Below are 22,340 nucleotides of genomic sequence, written 5' to 3' on the forward strand. Positions count from 1 at the left end.
TTCCCCTTTAGTTTCCTCTAGTACACAGAGTAATGGTCCTATACTTTGTTTTTACCCAAGAGTTGTTGTTTTTTTCTCTGCAGGCCTCGGTGACATGGCAGTATCCAATACAATAGGGAGCAATGTCTTTGACATTCTGGTGGGCCTTGGCGTTCCATGGGGTTTGCAGACCATGGCGATTGATTGTGGATCAATTGTATGTATACTTGGCAAATCTTTAATTAGTTCTTTTTGTCTATTTAAAAAAAAAATCATAAAAAGAAAGCATGCAAATAAAATTTTAAAAAAAACCCCAACAACCTGCTGAGCATGTTATTGATTGCTAAATAAGGTGTTATTTCTTTGCCAAGGAACCGGGAGTTAAGGAAGCAATTCTTCTTCCACAAGCCACAATTAATTCCCAATTTGTCAACTGGAGTACATTATACTGTATAGCAGAAAAATAGCGCCATGGATAGCTGTTCGTGGCTCACTCATTTTCTCACTACACAGCTTCAGGCACACCTGGCTGTTTCCCTGTACCCTAGTATTTTTGTCTGTAAGATGAGAATAACAGCTTCTCTCTCTCTCCTGAGGATCTTTTAACATAAAATCCATTATAAATACTGATTTTTTTTTTTTTTATGGAGGTGGAGTTACTTATACATTTGTTTTGATTCCTTAATCTTCCTGTTCTTCATTATGATAAATCTGTCATGGATTTGTGTAGTTTAAAATGTGTCAGTCAGTCACTATTCAAAACAGAAGGTGGACCATATATCAGTAAATTGATTTCTGATCTCCAAAGCACAGTTATATGCTGAGCATTTTAAAGATCTCTTCTCTGTCTAATTCCCACAGGTTAAGATAAACAGCAAAGGACTGGTCTATTCAGTTGCACTTTTGCTAGGATCAGTGGCACTTACTGTAAGTATTTGAGTATCTCCAAGTATTCCAATTGCAATATACTTATTAGGTATTTACATGTTACAGAAGGATAAAATGGAAATAGTTATTATCCCCAAAGCATTGATTCTTGTAAAGTATCATTCTCCTAGCAATACCATGAGTTGAAGAGCTACCATTGTCCTCAGTGAGGACTGATGTCTGACATTTGGTGCAAGAGATGCTGGATACGTGTAGATCCCACCGATTTCAGTGGCAGTGTTGAAATTGTGGGATCCAATAATACTTCTGTGCTCCTGTGTCCTGCTGCATACCCCAGGCCTGTCTGCTTTATACTGGGACAAGACCCAGGTATGCTTTATCACCCTTTGCCCTTGTCTCCAATTTCCAAAACCAGTCTGGACTAACCAAGTGCTATAGCCAAAACCCTTAACGAAGACTAGTTGGTGAGGACCGTGAACCTCAGGACTTTCAATAGGCATGCTAACTGTCACTCAGCATAAGACGCTTACCCTTGTAACACATGATTTGTTAAGGTGAAACAATAATTCTGTTTCAAAAGTCAATTTTGCTGGTACTTAAGGTCTGATCCTGCTGACTCCCAGGGAACCCTCTGTGGGAAGAATCAAATCCCAAAGGTATAAAAATATCCACTTATACTAACGTCTTTCACTGAATGCCTGTGGAGGCTCTGTGGAGAAGGGGACCATCACTGGAGATTTCACACTGTTGCATGAATAGGTCTTACAAAACTCCACATCACCTGTGCATGACTTAAGTGATAGAATGACCAGGGCTGTTCACTCTGCCACTAACTTCCTAATGCATCTGATATATAAGCTGTGGGAGCCTGTTCTTTTCTTTTCTTATCCCCCATTCTGCCATACTGCACATTGCCTGTGAAACAACAAAGATGTGTAGACATTTGTATCTGATGTTGCTGTGTGCATATTGGTAATCATGGTAATCAGCACTCTGGAAAAAAAAGGAGGATTATGCAGATGCGTTACTATACTAGCTGTTCATGCTTTTCTGAAAAGAGTCTTTCCATAGCAGAAGCCATATGACCTGAGTTTGAAGCATCTATTATTGTCTCATTTGTTCTGCTGGATACCCTGATCCGCACAGACCCTCCCAGCAAAACTCAGTAGAGAGTTTTGAGCAAAACAAACAATAATTCAGAGGCACTCAACACCATTGAAAACCGATGCCTTCGTGAGGACTTCATTGCTTTGCTACCTGTAACTTGTAACTCCCCTTAGTTCTGGAGCTGAGCAAAACGTCAAAGAAAGCACCTCTTCTGAAGCTGTTGAAAGAATGAACATTAGGTGCTGGTGTACTACTGGGACATAAAGGATCTGTAGGGGAGCACTTGAGGGAGAGGCATTCATGTAGTTCAGTGCATGCCTTTAGTTCTTACTGAATCAGTGAAAGAGTGCTGCCTGACTAGAACATGCCCTGTGTACTGAAAATGCACCACAGACTGAAACTGAGCACCTAGGGGCCTGTTTCTCAGTTACGTAAAGAACTTGTGAAGGGACCTTAAAATGGGTTCATTTAATATTTTGTAAAAGGATTGTAGGACAACTGAGAGTCAGGGCAGAGTTTGAGTTCTTAGTTTGGGCTTTTACATTCCTTTTCTTGATCAGAAAAGCATATGTTGCTTTTTTGATCTATAAAATACTGAGAATATATTTTTATCTTCATTCAGGATGTCTAATTCAAAAGACTCTAATTTTTAGTTTATAATGGTTGTTTCCAAAAGTCTCCTTTGGCGCTCAATTAACTAACACTTTGTTTGCTTGCAGGTGTTTGGAATCCATGTAAATAAGTGGAAACTTGACAGGAAATTAGGCATCTACGTCTTGTTTCTTTATGCTGTTTTCCTGTGTTTCTCTATATTGATAGAGTTTAATGTCTTCACCTTTGTCAACTTGCCTATGTGCCGAGAAGAAATTTAAACCACAAGGAGAGAGACTGAAATTCTTCTGATTACATGTGCTGTAAATGACAGGAGGCATTTCACATTTCTACCTTCTTTCCATAAGTAATTTGAGTGTCATTCCTGCTTCATCAGCTAACAAGCACTTTTACCTGTGTGGAAGGAAAGCATACCTTTCTTTTAACATGCTAGCTCGAGGCAACCAAAGCATTTTCCTCCTCTTTGGATATTGCTGCTCAGTCATAAAGCTGTGTGAATCTTATGCAGAACTCTAAAATGACCCATTTATGGGACATTCTGTTGTGGTTTTCATTCTCCACCAAGGTTAGCAAGAGGATAGGAGAAAAATCTTTATTGTTCTTTTGGTTTTGACATTTATTTTCCATGGAAGAATAAGAGGCAAGTTCAGAACTTTTCTTGGCTCAGTCAAAATATCTCAACTACAGGACCAGAAAGTCCAAGGCACATATCATGGCATGCACTGTTGAGGACATCATTTCCCCCTTCAAGTGCTCTGCTTATAGAGGAACTGCACTGACAGCTTTTGATGGCAGTGTTGAATACTTATCACTCTTTTCAATGAACATGAACAATGTGGCAGAGAAAGAAGAGGAAATGGTTCTATGTTGTATCACTTGTGATGATGCATACTAAAAGTCAGAGTATCTGCATACTGAAGAACAGAATTACATGCAGAAATTCATACTTGAATAATATGTTCTACCGTTAATGAGGAATGTTGTATACATAAATACAAACTAACATTTGTGGAATATTATACCACAAGAAAAACTTTGCATTGGCCTTTGTAAGCCTATTGTGTAAATTTAGAAGAAACTAAACAAATAAAATATAACTGGGTGCTCAGTAACTATCAATTATTATCAGCTAAGAGTAGTATCTGAACATAATCCAGACTTTCTGACAACAAAACCCACCCTGATTATGATTCGATTTGATTGGTGGGAGGAAGAAGCTTATTTCATCAGTCAGGAAGCTGGTGTATTCTTCTCCATTTTTTATTTATTCCCAGAAGCTTAATGAAGATGACTGTCTGACACTGAGCAGTGCAGATAAGAAACACCTAGACAAAAGCAAGTCTGTCAAGAGAATATCGTCCTTGATTTGATTGCATGCAAGTTTTGAAGCATGATATACTTCTTTTTAACCCCCAGTAGAAGCAAAGTTTTGATATCCTTTCCACCAGCATAAATACAGGGATATAAGGAATTACTCTGGATGTAATTGACAGCAAGATCTGGCCCAGAGTATTAAAAATAATGGGTAACATTCCACATTGTAGCAGTCATATGATTGCAAATCACTGAGTGTATTTTGAATTGCTACTAAACTTTAAAAATATTTTAAAGCTGTATGTGAATGATCACATAAAGTTTCTAAAGAAGCACAGTTAACTTTATACATAGATTTTTTAAATTTTTTTAATGTTTATAAACCAAAACAAATTATTAACTAATAGTTGATGCATTTTTAAATGTAGTAACATTTTGCACTTAAGACTATATATAAAAAATCCCATTATTGTGTCAATGAGAACATACTATAAAACCTTAGTGAATAAGCACTTAGTCAGAAAGTTCCTTATTTTGACATATATGACAAATAATTATGTTTAGCCAGCTCACGTGCAGAATACTGTTTACAGCAGGCAATGTGTTTACAATTAAGGCTATTTTTCAAATTAGTATGGTACAAATTAAGGAGTGTATTCTGCTGTTGAATTTTTTTAGGAATTGGATCCTTTCAACGTAATCCTAAGGAAAAAAGAGCAACATATTTGTTATTTGCTTTACACTTGCTTACAAATGTCAGTATTAGTATCCATTTAGGTTTTTCATCTTAATTAAGTAGTTATGTAGTTAAACTAGCCAGTCCTAAAGACAGCAACAAATACAACGTTATTAAAATGCTGTATTGAATGGGCAAGCATGACAGTAAACACATTTGATCTCAAGTATGCCAGTGACCCCATTTCCAGGCATTCAAGACATTTTTGCTGCAGTGTAAAGCTGAGGAGATGGAATTCATCTTTATGAGTCTTCTGTTGCAGAAAGGCTGTGAAGATGCAGCATACTGCTGCACCACTGTAGGAGCATCCTTCTAGTCTTGACTCTCTTCCCTGCTATCTTTCAGAAGGACAGTTTGCTGCTGAAAATCTTGTGATGGCTTAGATAGGAGGCTGAAAGGAGCAGAGAGAGAGACTGAGTAAATGTTTTTTTTCCCATGTTCTGCTGTTAGGTGGGCTTGGAGAACTAGCTGTCTCCAAGCAAATGTTTGTTCTTCTCTGCACAGTTCATGCAGCTCAGGTGTCTTTACACTCCAGAAGAGTAGTTCCAAAATCTAGTTTTGAATGCCTATTGATTAGCTGAGTTGACAGTGATGAGGACATCAATGTTTACAGTGCCAGACCTAGCAAATTGTACTGTACCTTCGTATTTCTGAGCCAGGCAACTTCAGAAGACTAGGGCCACCAACTTGGTCTGTAGCAGCTGATCCCCAGCCCAAATATGCATGAAATTGTGTTTGCTAATGCCATAAATCCTTCAGACATAATTTAGAATTATTCTGCCTAAATTGAATATCACCTGCTCCAGAAAACTAGAGTGTTCTGTTGTAGCAAGAGATAGCCTCAGAAGGTAATACTGACCATAAATCGCATGGCTTGTCCTGTCATCTATAGCCCTCCCTAAAACATAGACCCACTTCAGGTCAATTTATATTGAATTCCAATGCTGCATTTCATGACGTGGTCTCATATGCATCTTCTACTATGAGACAGGTATCATGCCATGCTTATCATTATAAATAACATTAGTAGGATTCTTCTCTGACACCACTGCATGACCAGGGATGTATTGTTTGCCAAAGAATTATTAGATGCTGTATCAGGGCCTTCATGATACTTAATCATATGAAGTAGTTTAATGAGTCCCTATGTAGTTGTTATCCATATGCTAAAATAAATAAAGATGACAGTTACAGACCAAGCCATGCAGATAAACTGAATGGCCTGAGAAAGATCTGATTGACAAATTGCTGTATATCAGATAAACCCACATCAGAATGTATCAGTAATTCAGGAGGCTATTGCCAAGTAATAGTGAACTAGTGCCTTTCACATGTATACAAAAAAAAATAATTTTGCTCATGTGGTCAGGAAACCACTACAAATTTTGCTATTTTCCAATCAAGAAGAGGATTGATTTGCGCTTGGCTCTCCGCAATTAGTACAGTTCTGTATTGCATCTGTTCAGATTGTGTCTGTAAAATTTTGTAGCCATTTTGTTGTACTAACCATTGCAAAAGTTAGCTGGCTGAGTTTGGAATGTATGTCACAATGTTGTGTAAGTTAATGTTCAGCTCAAGAGTGAAAAGAAAGCTAGTGGATGTAAGATGGAAAACTGTTACTGTGATATGAAAATTGCCAGCATACTAACACTGAAAAGTAATACAACTCAGAAAAAGATATCCCATGTCCAGCAAAGCTTAACTTCAGTAGGATTGTTTCCATGCTTAAAGCTAAGCATATATCCAAGTGCCTTGCTGGATTGTGCCCTAAGGTGACAGCAGAGCATGGTTTCTGGGTTTTCTATCATATTCAGATCTTTTAATATTTTATTGGGTTTGTAGTCTAAAGATTTTATTTCTTCCTCAAATTGAAACGTTTGGCCAGAATCTGTGGACTTCTGCTCTGCTGATACCACTTTGGATTTCCAGTCTTGTAAATAAGAGAACTGGTTCCTTGTCTCAGACTTCAAAACTGTGCATCTGCCCTGGTGTACAAGCAGGATCAAAACTGGATTACAGCTGGCCAAGGAGAGCTTTTAGCAGCTCTTTTCCACTGCAGTTCCACTGGAGTAGCACAGTCCCACACAGACCCACAGGGTACAATCCTCTCTGTAGTGAGCAAGTGAGAGTGTTTCCATTGAGTTCAGCAGTGTCTGAATCTATTTATATACCCTAACAATTGTACTGAATTATACAGTTGTGTGATGGAAGTCCAGCTCCTGGTACTCTGAATCCTACTGATTCATGGAAAGTATTGCCCGAGTAAAGATTTCAGGATCTACATGTCTAAATCTAAAAAGCTACAGTTATGGTTATGGTAATGACTATTTGATGATCTAAGGGCTGCTCTCTGGGCTAAAATCTAGCCTAGAAGAACACCCTTCAGTCTTCCCAACAGGTACAGTGTAGTCAACCATCTTTCTCCTGGCTCAGTCATTGGTGTGCCAATTTTATTTTCTTTTTATATGCTTGCTGCAGCTGTAACAAACATATAATTAGTTTTTGGTTTTAGATTATATTTGTAAACATTCTGTCAACATGTAAACAAATGGAAAAGGTCTTTACTAGTCTAATACTTAGCAATTATAGAGAAGATTCTATTCTGTCCTTGATTTCCTTTGTGACTGTGCTTTAATTACACACACTTGTTTTATTATGTGTTTGCTTTAGTTGCACAAATCCCTCATGAGTTTTGTTGTCTTCCTTTCTTGGATTTCTTGCAATTGTAATGCCATTTATTTGTGTCCTACAGTTAGAAGGTTTTGGTAGAGTGCTTTAAGCTGTGTAAATACTGCCTGATTATTCATGCCAAGGAGAGATCAGACCTAATGTAATATGAAACAGACACTAAAATAACACTGATAGCCAGGTGAAACCAAAGAATCTTCCTAATTGAAATGCATCACCTTTGGGCATAATGTTCTGTCATTGCAAGCCTCAGATCCCTCTGTTATTTGTGTTTAAGCACTCAGAAGAAAATCTCTGCAGCTCATGCATTTACTGCACAATTTCCTTTCTATTTCTTTGAGTCTGAACTCCAGATTTTTCATTTTGTTGGGTGATGAGATTTATATGATGGTTACACAGGTAAATTATAGCATTTAGTTCTAGCAATTCTGTACCAAACCCTTTATTATTTCCTTGAACTATTTTGAAAACTGTGTACGCAAGTGATTAATGTTCTGCTGAAGAGAAGAATGTCGTTCAACTGACATGTGCGTTCCAGTTTCTGACCTACTGTGTACATGTTTTAAAACCTCCTTTTGAATAATTTGAGCATACACTTTTCTCACATTTTCCCCTGTGTGAGGTCCTGATATTTTCTCCCCAGAGAAAGCTGTGAAATCCTATACATCCCTGTCCTGAAATGTGAGATAGATGTGGCTCCCTCTCCACAGGCTGAGATGTGTATCGATTGAGGCAATTTGTACATCACATTGTTTTGCTTGCTACCATACTTCTGACAATACAGTGCACTGTCTGACAGAAATGATTATGGGAAACTAATGCTATTTAGATATTTTCTTACAAGAATTACCAGTTTGAATTTAATTCCATTTATTTTTCTTTTTTACTTGCACAAAGAATGTAAGCGATCATTGCCATCTTATCACTAAGATGATCTTGGTAAACTTGAAAGACAAATAGAAAGGTTGATTTATAGCAATAGGGAATTGTGACAAAATCTAAAGGTATCAGAATATATCAAAACCAGACAGGTATAATCTCTAGAAAGACTAATACCAACTGAGATGCTTCCTTTCAGAGGGTTTTTACAGCAAGATTATGGCCTGCATTCATATACCAGTTGTGTATGCAAAGAACACTTGTAAATCTGCTTCCCCAGCAGCATCTATGTTTCAAATGGCTGAAACTCTGCAGCAAAGTTATGACCAAATTCTTGCCTTCACATTCTTGGGAGTGGTGCCAGTGCTCATTAATGTCCTGGTAGTCGGCACAAATTTCTATCAGTGGAACTGAGAGTAGAATTTGGGTCCCACTATCTCCTCCATTGCAAGAAAGTATTTGAAATCGTTTATAATCACTGAAATAACTTCTGAACCTTTTAAAATTCCCTGTGTTTCATACTTGCAGGCATTTGCAGTGCACCCTTAGGAGGTGCAATACCTCTTTAAATATTATTAAAACTTTCTAGAACTGCTTACTTTGAAAACAGAAAGGGATGAGTTTGTAAACTGTAAATAACAGAAATCTATTTATCATGTTATTTATTTTTTCAATGACTGTGACCTTATGCACTGTGAATGCTCTGTGATATGGGGTCCTTTGTACAGATAAATATGTCATGAAATCCAAATGGATTTAATGTGATAATTTGTTACAAAATGTTGGCATGATATTTAATTATTTTTGTTGTGAAAATTTTAGAAAATAGTTAATTCAGCATTTATAAAAGATTATAGCAGTCAGTATTGTAATGCACTATATAAAAATATGTACACTATCAATAAATTATATAAACAACTAGAGTGTTTGCTGTTTTTTTCTCAGATGATGAGAACATGTGAAATATTCTCATATTTATTGTTGAAAATCTAAATTTTCAGGACCCAGCCAGAAGATGCGCCTGCACTTTCTTGGTGAAATCTGGAGCCTGGTGAACTGAATGACAGAAGGCTCACATTTTCATCTATTCCAGGGAGCATCACCTGGATCAAGCCATTATTTGGGGTGAGTTAAGTGTATCAGTTTGATTCGCAGCAATTCTGAAACACACGATTTGCTCTTTTGGGACTACAAATATGTGGTTTGCTGAGAACACAGTTTGCTGTACTGAGGCACTGATCCAGAAGCAATTATGGCAGTCTCAGAAACACCCTGATCAACACTATTTTGGCTGCTTCATCCCATGGTATAGTGGTATCCAGCAGGTTCACACTGAGTACTGGATGCTGACTAGAGGGGATGGAAGCAACTTCCAAAAGCTGCACAGTACTACTTTCCTTTCCCAGTTACCTAAGCTCTGGAGATACTGTGAAGAGGAGGAATAATCCCTCTTACCCTTTATCACCCATTTCCAACATCCCTGTAGTCCACCTCAGGGTCTATGATGACTTCGGCTATACATACATAGTCTCCGGTACAGTCTGTTCTGGGCTGACGAAAAGCTTTTAAATGCAGTTCTTGGAAAAAGAGGAGCTAAAAGTTAACTTTGTCTCACGTGCTGGTGTATTAACAATTTCATTAGACAAGAGTCTTCTCATGAATACTCCTAGCCAGTTTACTACCAGGAGATACAAGTTAAAACAAAGCTTGACTTTCTTTTTCTTAACCACAGTGCATGCTTCTGGAATCCCTGTTGCAGTATAAACCTGTTATTAGCCACTGTGGGTTTTGTGCATCTACAGATGAGTCCTAGTGAAGTGGAGAAAAGGGTTATCCTACATTCTTTGATTTCTGTGTAAGGGTTCGTTCTTTGATGTATGCTAGGCTAACTTTTTCTAAGCTGGGGAAAGGAAAAGATTCCTTCTTACAGACAGAATTAACTTCTAAAAATCAAAATCTGAATGTGGAAAGTATATCTTCTTTTAATCCCCCATAGGTTTGACATGATGACCCATTTTGATCTGTTATGTAATAGGCTCTATAAAAGGCATATAATCTATGGATTAGTGACACAATAGGCATGACAATTCCTATGGGCTCTTATCATATGTCATATTGATGCAGCTGCTTCCTACTGTGTGGAAAGCAGAACTCTCATATAATCTGTGCATATGCTGAAAGCACTTCATTATAGCCAAAGTGCTCATTGTACTTAAGAGCTTCCCCCATAAGCCATTTTTAAACCTTTCCAACTCAGCTGCATAAAAATACAAAAAAGGGCTGCAACATGCTGTGGCTTAAGATGGAAAGGGTGAATTAGTCCTAGAAAAGACAAGAATTCCCCTGTCTGGCTTGGATCTATCACAGAGAAGTGGCATTTTGCAGTTACTGGATATTATTTTGTTAATTAACTTTTGTATAATTGTTTACTTCCAAAGCCTGATACTAGAACACAGTGTCACATTCCAAACCTCTAAAATCTCTGGCTTAAAAAAACACCCAGCAAAGCTCAGACAGAATTTCTTATGTTAAAATTTGTGTTCATTTTCATATTTTAAATATATTACAGAAATACTTAACTATGTTGCAGAAATCACTAAACATTTTAGAGAAAAATATGAGATTTTTTCATGAAGTTTGGTCAACATCTTTAACAAAACGAATTTCAAAACTTCAAATTCCTGAAACTCTACATCTTTTAAATTACAAATATTGTGAAAGATTTTGCCAAAAAAACCCAAAAAATAAGCATCTCTCAAATCATGTGAAAGTGAAGTAGCACCACAATACTGGATTTTTGTATTCTGTAATTTTGCCATTTTTTTCCTGGGCCTTTTTGATAGTTCTAGTCCTTTTGTTTCTTCTTCCCTAACAACATCTTTGGAAATGCCTAACACTCTCTGAAAACTGATGTTCTGTATTTGCAAAAACTTGGGTCTTTGCCTAGGATGGCTGCATATTTGTGTTAACACAGATTTCCCCCATCTGGGCAGGTCTGTGCAGAGCAGCACACCTTTACAGTTTTTTGTCTCGGCAAACTTATTTTCCAGCAAAGCAAGGGCAAACTCTGAGTGGGCCTGGTCCCTCTTGAATTGCAGTGGAGGGGAACGAAAACCTGGGGTAGAGTTGAATTTGTGTGATGCATCTAGGAGATTGTTCATATGCCAATACCCAAGGTGCATTTCACAGATGCCCAGCTGGTGAACAAATATAGAGCATATTTTTTTCTTGGACCTCTGTGCCCAGAACCAACAGAAGGATTCAGAGCTGAGATCTGACAAGCCTGCAGTGAGGGATGAGTGAATCTCAGCAAACCAGTTTGCCTAAGAGGGCTAAATTCTTCACTGAGTGAGTTTATCATCATCTGAAAATTACTACGTGAATTGGAGCAAAGAGCTCCTTAATTTAGTAGAAAAGAGTGTTATGAGATACAGTAGCTGAAAATTTAAAACTAGACAAGTCAAGGCAAAAAATCAGGTGTGAATTTAAATAACATCAACAATTAAGCACTAAGACACCTTACATAGAAGGGTGGTGAATTTTCCATCATGCCACCTTTCAGTCAGTCTTTCTGGTTTTCTGAGAGAAATCCTTCTAAAAGCTAGAAGATAAATTTTCTAATGTCAACAGAAGTTCCAGGCTTGATCAAAAAAACCCTGAGAAAAGTTTGTCTTCTGTAACATGGAAGGTGTGACTTGATGATCGTAAAGGTCCCTCTGACTCTTCATAGCTTAATGCCTGCAGAATTGTCTCTATTCTACACTGAGGTCTAGTTTCCCTCATGCCGATAGACTGGCAGCTGCCTGGCATTTCCATTTCTGCTGTGGGCTCTATGGCACAGTCTACTTACTCTTAGAAAGCTGGGAAATTCCTTCTAAAGATAAAAGAGGCAAAAGGTTACATTTGTCTCCCTCTCCATTCCATGCAGTTGCTTTTCTCTGCCTCTGCTTCATACTTCTGCCTTATTTTTTCCATTATGTATTCTCCTAACATCAAATATTTCTGGAATGATAGGGCTGCCAAAAGGAGTGCCACAAGCCCTGTCAAACAGCACGTCTGTCAGTCCCCAGCCTCCACAGCCGATCTATATTCAGTTGGGTTTCCAGTAGAGCAAACAATACTCGACCACTTAAGTAACTCCAGGTCAAACGTGCTCTGAGGCTGACTGGAGCTTCCCAGCATGGATAGCTGTTCATTTACTAGCAGTCTTACAACCTTACCATTAGCTTTCGCTTTAACTGGGAATTTTTTTGCAAAGCTGTCCTCTGCCAGTGTTAAGACATTTCATTTTCTCAGGTCCTGTGTAAATAGAAAGGTTTCCAAGCTCCATCTGGTTCCAGTTACTCAAGCAATAGAAATACACATGCTTCAGGAATTTGCAGACGGAGACTTACTGCCTTGCTGCCTTATAAAATCCTTTACAAAGTTCACCATGCTCTGTTGCCTTCTGATATACCTGTAGTCTGTAAAACAATTTCTCCTAAAACTTACTTAAGTTAGAGAAACAAATAAGCTGACAGTCTCAGGCCCTTCTTTCGAATAAGGTTAACCTGCCTTCACTACTAAATATGGCTTTATAACACAGACACGCGCACACACACCCTTGACCACCAAAGACTGCCTCTTCCTGAAATCCCCCGTTCATATAAATACAGGAAGTAGAAATAAGAGAGGCTAAAATCAGACCTTCTTGGTAGTTTGCTTTCATTTCAGTGCTTGTTTAGTCCTCTGCCCTCCAATACTACTGAGCCTGAAGCTGGTTTTAAACATCCTCCCCCTGCCGCCCCTTGAAATATCATCTTCAGTACAAAACTTAAGGATGTGGAGGTTCTGCTCAGCGATGGAAAGGAATTACTTTCTTTACCAAGGAACTCTAAAGCCACTGTGAAACAGAAAGTGTCTTAAAGTTTGCTGTAATGATGAAAACATCAGCAGGAGACAAGGGAGCCAGGGATGACTCAGGGTAAGTCCTGAATCTTTAGTGACTGCTCATGTTTAATAACTGTCGCTTTCCTTTTCCTACTTAACAAAGAGCTCTCAGCTGCATTTGCGAGCTGGCTGCTGAGTTATCAGCTACACAATCACAATGGTGCGGCATGGTTGTACTGTAATTTACAGTATTTCCTTTAGCTAACGTGTTCCAGCTGAAAACAAACTGCAATACCTTTATTTAGTTTGATCTTAGCTATTTAGGGAAAAAGAAGGATGAATTCCAAGCTGCAGTTCAGGGTAAAGGACAGAATAAGGGAGTTCCGTGCTTTCGGAAACGTAACAGATCTTTCCTGGGAGGCTTGCTTTGTTTCTACTGAAATGCTGAGAAGTGGATGAAGGCTCATCCCTATGAGCTGATGGTCACTCCAACTCCAGCACGCTAAGGTACGCACCAACCCTGTCCACAGACTCCCAGGAGACTTCAGATGTGCTTTCTGTTAGGAAAAGACTAACTATGTGCTTTCCTTGCTCCTGGCCAACAGAGACTGCACCTTGCAGGATCAAGCCCCAAGAAAACATAGTGGGAGAGGAAATAGGTTTTGGTTGGGAGGTCAATCAGCTGCTGGGATTCCAGGATCAGGCTGGAATCCGCCCAAGGCTGGTTGTGTCATAAAGCCCATGCTGAAGCTGAGCGTTTCTGTTTCCTGTTGAAAACAATCAGGGGAAAATGACATCACTGCTGAAACCTTTGGTCACCCCCCTTGGAAAAACATATAATACCAGATATTAAGAGTTTCTTATCTGTCTGACACATTTAGTCTGTTTCCCACAAATAAAAGCTCCCAGATGTGTCTGTGATGGGTGCAGTAGGAGAAGGTGTATAGGTGGATATGGGATACTTGCATTTTCAGTCACTGAGTGTGCTACAAGCCATTCCCCTTTGATAAAATTGCTGCTGACAGGCTAGTGTGCTATAGTTTCACCATAGCACTGTTCCCAAATACGCACATCGAGTACAGGGGATGGAGGGAGAACCCTGTATTACAACTGTCACTGCTTTTGCCTTGTTCAGTTGTTTACATTAAGTGGAACAATGACACTCCTGTCCCAAAGGACAATTCCTCAGTCCCACTTAATGTTAAACACTGAAAGACAAACATCACACAGCCATAAGGAAAAAATGAAAGAATCCAATCCCTGTAGACTGGCAAGTGGAACTTAGTAGATGGTAATCCAAAGAATTTGCACTTTGCAGATATTCCCTGCAATTATGATAGTTAACATGCCAAGTACTGAGAAACCAAAAGATTTATACTGCTTATCTCTTTCTCGGCTTGTCTGAAATGAGCCACATGCTTGCAAAGGTTTGCTTTCAGTTTAGAGTTGCAGGAGAAAGTAAACAAGCCATAGACCCTGGATTTGGACTGTAAATCATAAATCAAGTGGTTGCAGGAATATTGAAGCATGAATGGGCATGAATCATGTGTTCTTCATAAGTTTATGAGCATCTGAACAATTTAACAGAATGGCCTTTTATTTCATTAACTGATTGTCTTTATTTTCAATCTATCTCCAACTCATAAAGGAACTTGCGTATTTAAAAAAAATCTATTTTAACTCTGCTTACATGCCACAATATTGCTGAAGATCCTCAAAATTGCATTTCAGCATGCATACCTTGTGGCCTCCAACACATTACAGAATTAGAAATGTGTCTAAGTGATCTTTAGCTAATTTCCTATTATGGTCACGTTGAATTAGGTGCCAATTTCACAAAGTATGTGTAGATAAAATTGGTAGCTTTCAAAAGAGATGGTAACATAAGACAAGCTGCCAATGGAGAATTTGGACCTCGTTTTAAAATTCTGTGCACAAAAATTTCATGAGCAATTACAGAGATTGCACCTTCATTCACCATAGTCTTTAGGTTATTAATTAAATGGGAAAGCTCACTCACATGCACAGAAACTATCACAATGCAAACTCTCATAAAAGTACCTTAGCAACTTGGAAAGTATCCATGTATCCATTCCTAGTAATGACTGAAGGGTCTATTCTGCATATAGCAAATTGGTAAGGAGGTTTTGCTGACTTACACATCTGAAATGGCAGAAAGACACTGGGGAGAAATCTGCCTCCAGAATTAGTAGCTCCTCAGAGAGGAATGTGGGGAGAAGTGTAGCTAGGGGCTGGATAGAAATCAATCTTATCAAATTCTTCCAAAATGGGTTGCGAGAGAAACAGGGAAATTTAACCAGTAATTCTGAGCTAGAGTGAGGCTAACTCCTAGGAACGTTAATAAGTGGTGAGATCACAAAACATCTGGAGAAATGTGAGCTGATTCAGCCTGGTGACCATGGTTTCATGAAAAGGTATATGCCTTCATTCCAACATCTGGCAAATGTGTGGAGGAGATGATGAGGAGAGCAGACAGGAGCTGTGACAGAGACATAATATGCAAATATTAAATAGTCCTTTGGGATAATAATGGCTAGTTCAGGTAGCTGGGATGGGTTACAGTGGTTCTCATTTCTGGGGCACCAGGCTGCCTAATGAAGTAGTGATTGTGCATCTTTTCAGTGAAATGTCTTTTTGGTACAAAATCCATGATCACAGTTGACAGATTTCATGCAATGAATGTAGACATAAAGAGGTCAAGCACTGGAGGAATCTGGAAACTGAACAACTCTAATAGGTTCACAGATTTTAACTTCAAAAGGGACTGGTTTGATTGTCTAGTCTGATCTGTGTAGAGCAGACCAGAGAACCGCTTTGGTAAGCACCCTATCAAACCCATGACTTCTGCTGGAATGGGAGCTTTTAGATACTTGTTGGCCACAAAAGCTTTCTTATCAAATGACTTTTCTGCCCAGGCTACATATCTGTCTCTGCAGTGGGGTAAATAAAGCTAATACCAGCATTTACAGGTTTGAACCAAGAAAACGATTTTTAAAAACTCCTCAAGAGCTGTCCTTTGTAAAGGACTTAATCTAAGCTTATTTGAATCAGTGGAACAAGTCCTGTTGGCCTCAGGAGGTCTTGGACCCAATGCAAACTACTGCTCAAAGAAGACCTCAACCTAGAACATGTGAGATGCTGTGTTTAAGTGGGGAAGGGACAGTTCAGGCAACTGGAAACAAATTAGTGTCATCAAATCTTTCTGCTGTCTGTCAAGCTCTGATAAGGGGTACACTTTCCAGTCCTGGGAGATGGTGCTTCTCAGGAAGGAAATGTCTGTGCTCAAGATGCACCAAGATCAGGATATTACTGTAAAGATACAAAGAAGGAGGTGTTCTCCAAAGATACCTGAATTTGGTGCATCCAGAGAGGAGACATACAATGTCCTGAAATTCATTTAACAGAAAAGCATGTTTACAACCACACTGACTTGTCGTGGTCTTTCTAGCACTTCTCAGTGAGTACTCACCAAACATAGCGGATGCTTTGAGCACGTTGTGCAGTGATACTGGTGGTAGCACAGAAGGCAACTGTCCCTTTGTTTGCCAGAGGGTAGACCACACTGGGAATATTGCCCTTGAGTAGAGAACTCATCATCATTACAGACAGTCTCACACCAATGTTCACAGGAATGGGGACACAAACATAAGCAATATTCTACTCATCTCCTTTCTATTACAGGTTCAGCTAAATATAGTTTTTTCACTTCTTGTCCTAAATGGCTATGTGCTGGTTTGTATTGTTGACTTTCAAACCTAGAGGCAGCATAGGCTGAAAAATGTACACACATGTATGCATGCATCTTTCTTGCTCTGTGTGTGTACAGGTATACATGTAGAACAGTGTGTCCTGGAGAGTAGCTATGAGGGTTGCTTGGCACAAATTTGGACTGCCTCCATCCCTTATCAAACCATGTGTACATAGTCCAGATATCGTAGAGGTTATCTATTTTATAGCGTTTTTCCAAATGATAGTAGGACTGTATTTAACTCATCCATCAGTATATATAGGCAGCTTCTCTGAGATCAACAATATAGGCTTGTGAGACTCACAAGGATCTCTAAAACGACCTGAAAAATAAACGTAAAAGCCAATACCTAAACCCAATCCATTAGAAAAAGAAGCTGCAGCAAGATTCACTTCCCAGAGTTTTAAAAGCTTGCCTGCTTTGATTGCTAAAGAGCACAGAAACCGAAGTGTCTTAGTGAAACTGGGACAAAATATTGTCCATTGCAGACCTTTAGCCATTATAGTTTTGGAAGGGAGGAGGGGTTTTGCTTTTGGGAATAGAAAGAAATAGTTCTTTGGAAAGGTAATTAGAAAGAAAAGGCAGCTGTTTGGAATGACTGACCAAATTCTAGTGCAGATGGATCTGTGAGTAGAGGGTAGGTATGGTCATCAGAAGCCCTCTGATGTCCCAGAAGACTTACTGCACTTTCCCAACAGTACCACAAAGGTATTCCCCCTGTGTAGGGAAGGGTGTACTTACGTTTGTGATTGTTTAGGTTGCCCTTTGTGAGGAATTACAAATGAATGATGATGAATGTGGGTATTTAAGTGTGGGATACTTGGAAAGTAATGGGCACATAGTGAACAATCCAGACTCGATGGAATTGATCAATTTGTGAGCCAAGGATGTTTTGTAGGCAGCAGGCTTCAAGGACGCTTTGCTTGTGGACACATATTTAGCTAACGGTAGTAAGAGCATTCCAGATGCCTTTAGAAGGCCTTGAACAGAATAAACAAGAAGACAAAAAAAGAAAGATGCCAATTAGAAGAACACAGGTGCGCATTCCACGATAAAGGGAACTTGGCACAAAGAACCTCAGTTTGGCAGCTTATCTTGGCCAATTAGACTGAGACAAGTTTCGCATGTTTTAATTAATACAACCAATTATGCCTTATGTTTATGCGCGTGTACAGTGTTGATATAACCAATCACTAGGTGTAACTAGGCGCGTGGACAGCACATGCTAACCAATCTCTAATTTGCTTATGCGTGAACAGTAACTAGAATGAACATATAAACCGAGCTATCTTGGCAATAAAGTGGCATCTGCTTGATCATATTGATTGTGTGCAGTGTCCGTGACTTCCGCGTCAACATTTAAGAAGTCATTATGAGATTTAGAATTAGAAAGAACCAGGGGGAAGCACATTTAGCGCATGTTCTTTAGAAGACCAAGGAGGGGTTATAATCCCTCTTGCCATATTATCATCAGTACAGGGTGGTCCTACAGTCAAAGGAGGTGGGATGTGCCAGGATGGACCTGGACTGGGCAGCCCTGGTGTTCAGAGCAGCAACTAGATCATAGATCACTGTGCTGATCTGGGGCCTTATATGGAAGGGACATAGGAGGAATTAAAGCAGGAATAGTTACAAACCTGAGGTGTTTGGTCATTAAAAAAAAAAAAAAGGCATAATATTCTGTAGGTTTGAAGTATTCATACTACCAAAGAAGACTTCAGATTTATCTTTCTGAATAGTTATGGATCAAAACTGAGAAAACAAGAATGGAAGAAGACTATGTTTCACTGCAGAAGAGTAGCTTTAAGAAGGCCTTCAAGAACCTGTAGAAGCAGTTAACACAAAGTCATGCTAAGTAGTCAATTAAGTAGCAATTCTTGGATGTCAGAGTAGGCACTGGTCTAAGCAATGGTCTGCAATTCAGCCTGTGTCCTAGATTACTTCCTAATCCTAATTTTGAGATTAATTTTTTCTGTGGTGTTGGGCAGGTATTTCACCATGAGTAACTAAAGTGGAATCTCTAGAGTAAATCCTCATCTAGAGTCAGGTAGGAGCTAGACTAAATCACTCAGTTGTCTTTAATTCAACTTCTGTCCACCCACCCCCCTACATGCACACTCCAAGGAGCTCCTGTGACCTCTCACAGCTGGCTCTGGTTCCTACAGAGTCACTTTTCTGGTAACCAAGTACAAAATCCACCTGTCTCCTCCTCCAACTTCTTCATCCATGGCGTTCTGACTGGCCGGCAGTTCATACCAGAGCTGGCCCCCAAGGCAGTGAGGTTGTGCATGGATTTCTCCTCAAGGATGCTGCAGCCACATCCATTTGCCACAGCTGCACATTGGATTACTGAACCAGTTTGAGGTAAGGGCCCTCTCCAGCAATGAACATGCCCTTATCCTTGGGGAGGATTGGGGATGCTATTGCAATGCAGATAAGTAAATAAGTAGACCCCTAAGTAAATGGTGCTTATTTTCAAAAATGAACTGGAAAGTCAAGACCTCGTGCTTGCTGATTTTACCCTCCCTGTACCACAGTTGTCACAGATATGAATAAATGAGTAGCAGCACTAGAGTCACTAGAGCAACATAAGAATTGATTAACTGAAATTTGTTAAAAGTTTTTACAGTGGTAAAGGCAAGATGATACTGATGTTTAGAGGAGAAGAGCTTGAAAACCACTGTTCTGTTCAGAGGAGATACGAACACCAGTTTCTCAGGGTGGCGAGATCTGTAGCAGAAATTCTGCTGGTCAACTAATTAGTCTATTTTAGGAGAAATAATGTGCTCCTATGGGATGTTTAATTTGAGGATTAAGAGATCAAAATTCTGCTAGTTCTTATTTCCCCAGTTACATTTCTGCAAACTTTTAGGGGGGGTGTATGTGGACAGGTAAGTAATTTTTTTGCCACTGTGAATATTTGTTTGATCATTATGTCTGAGCTGGAGGGGTCTGGAGTGCTTGTTAGGTATTTTATAATGCTAAAAACCTTCCAGCTTCAATATTCTAATATCATTCCAGCTTGTCTGCCTGTCTAAGAAAATGTCTTTCTTAAAATTTGGGCACAGGTGGTACATAAGAGGTCTAATGAAGGTGCTTTCTTCTCCAGAATTTGCTGAATGAGGAGGCAATGCCCTTACAGCCCCAGTGAGCATGGCCTGGGTTACTGACTATGTTATCAGAGCTGTAGGACTTGTTCAAAGCTAGGTCAGCTTACTAGAATTACTAGTCATGGGCTGCAGGGGACATAGTATGGCATTTGTGGGGTGAAATCAACAGGGACTGCCCGTGAATTTGAAGAGCAAAGTACTTGAGGAGCTATATACTACTGAGTCCAGTCCTGCATGCACACCACTTGAATGAGGGTGAGCAGCTTTTCTAGGAGAGCCAGCCAACAGTGGAGTACTCTGAAATTCATGATTACAGGGGCAGGACACATCTATACTGCGAAGTGGGAGATGTAACGGTGCTGGGCACACCCAGGCTCTGGCATTGATCTAGCTGCACAAAAAGAAGCAGCAGTGAGAAGACAGCTGAACAGGCAGGCAAGCATCCACAGGAATTATCCACCAAAAACGGTGCACGGCATCTGCAGGGGTTAAAACCTGGCTGTCAAACCATTTCTATACTTCCTTGCCAGAGAGAGCTGCCTGTGGTATGCAGGGTAGAGAAGTGTTGTCCTTGTTCAATGGTTGCACCCATCTGCTGTGGAGGGGCGTGGGGCTGTTACACGAAGTTACTTGTGTGTACACTGCATTTTCTGCAAAGACCCTTGGCACCCCACTCTCCCTCCACCACTCTGTTTGGCATCCATGATCTGCTCTTACAATGTAGGAACACATGTGCCAACCCCACTCTCCCCCCTGACAGAGGGAATCCCTAAAACACAAATATGCAGATGGCTGAGTTGGAGCTACATGCTGGTGTCAGTCCGGACTAACTCTCCAGAGTTGGAGAGGGGCTGAGTTCAGAATCCATCCCAGGTTGTCAGGTGCTTGCTTCTCAGAGAGGCAAGGCAAGCTTTCAGCTGGTGTTTTTAACTGTGAAGTTTGTGGGGGTATGTGTATGTGTGTGAAAGTACATGATAAAACAGCACTGCAAAGCAGCTGTGGTCAAGCAAGCAGTGCTATTTAAGCTGTGCAAATATAATAAAGCTACAAGCATCACCCAGTATGGTAAATATTGTAGCTGAAGCCTTTCCTCTGTCCTTTTTGTATCTCTCTGAGCTATCTAAAGTAATTCTACCCACCTCCAGAAATTACATCCCTGCATCAATGTACCCTGCTGGAGTGAGAATATTAAGGCAATCCTTCCCTCAAGATACCAGCTGCGAGAGGTTTGGAGCACTTAGCTCCTCTTCGCCTGTACCCAAAATAGTATAAATCTTTTTGCAAGTGAAGATGATTACTTGAGCAGCAAAGGATTAGCAGATGTGAGCATTGCGTAGCTGGCTATGCTAGTCACGTTTTCCTAAATAGAGATTCTATTAGATGCATGTGAGCCAGGGAGTACTATGGAATGCAGCTCTTTTCACATAGATGAATATATACATGCATATCTCAGTGTGCCTTTCCCAGACTTTCCACCACCTTTCTGCTAAACGGGGAATATATTTGCATCTGAGTAAAGTATTTCTGTTTTCTACATTATTGGTACCTTTAAAAGGGAGAAGGTGTTTTCACTAATCATAATAACATTGTATGATTAATATAAAGCCCTCGTATGTATGAGAGGATCTCTGGGTGTTTCATAAATATTAAGCCTCCCAACAACCAGCTGAAGGCAGTTACCTACTTCTGCCACTGTAGTAAAGAAAACTGAGGCACGAGCTCATGGAGCTGATTTGATTATAGTTATTTACTTTGTAGCCCAATCCCCTGGATCCTTGTTAAGTAGTTAAACCCTGGCCTTGCCCCAGACCATGCTTTAGGTTTGGGGTGATGCCAGGAACAGAATCCAGTTCTAAGAAAGCCTTTTCTTTTTGGTGGATGAGTTCCCTGCTGGATTAGGGAGCTGAACCAGCGTCCTCAGTGTTCACATAGCCTCTACAGCTGAAGCAAGAGAAGCAGCGAAAGTGAAGTGTTGGGAGTGTGTGCAAGTGGGGTCAGGGGACTGCCTTTTCAGCAGTATCCTGCCATTGCCCTGGATTAGGATGAACATGAAACCACACCCTGGGAGTTGTTCTCTGAGGCAGGGCTGCATTTCTGGCTTAGATAATGGTGCTGCAAGGGCTGGGGCTGCTGGTATTTGCTCTGTGTGACTTGTTGGGGTCTGTGGATCAACACTTTTCCTGGTGGGGTTGAAAGACCTGTTTTACTGCTTGAAATTATCTCCTGACCATGTTAATTAGTGCTTTCTATTTGCTTTTGCAAGGCTAATGAATTGTTGGGGAATTTCAAGTGCTTTGTTGAAACCAACTGAATACATACAGCCTTTTGGATGCTGGGAAAACCTTGCCAAATCTAGGGAATCCACATAGCTCAGGTGCACCCCTCCAGT

General features: G+C 39.9%; 1 protein-coding gene across 1 annotated transcript in view; it reads left to right on the forward strand.

Annotated features, from left to right (window-relative positions):
• Positions 1-22,340, forward strand: part of LOC128140187 (ras and Rab interactor 3-like) — a 174,376-nt gene that overhangs the window by 90,611 nt on the left and 61,425 nt on the right. The window contains exons 15-17 of the mRNA XM_052783723.1: positions 84-196; positions 841-906; positions 2,694-2,842. Coding sequence (XP_052639683.1) covers positions 84-196; positions 841-906; positions 2,694-2,842 — 328 coding nt within the window. The remainder of the gene's footprint in view (positions 1-83; positions 197-840; positions 907-2,693; positions 2,843-22,340) is intronic.

This window comes from Harpia harpyja, chromosome 3 (genome assembly GCF_026419915.1).
Source record: "Harpia harpyja isolate bHarHar1 chromosome 3, bHarHar1 primary haplotype, whole genome shotgun sequence".
NCBI lineage: Eukaryota > Metazoa > Chordata > Aves > Accipitriformes > Accipitridae > Harpia > Harpia harpyja.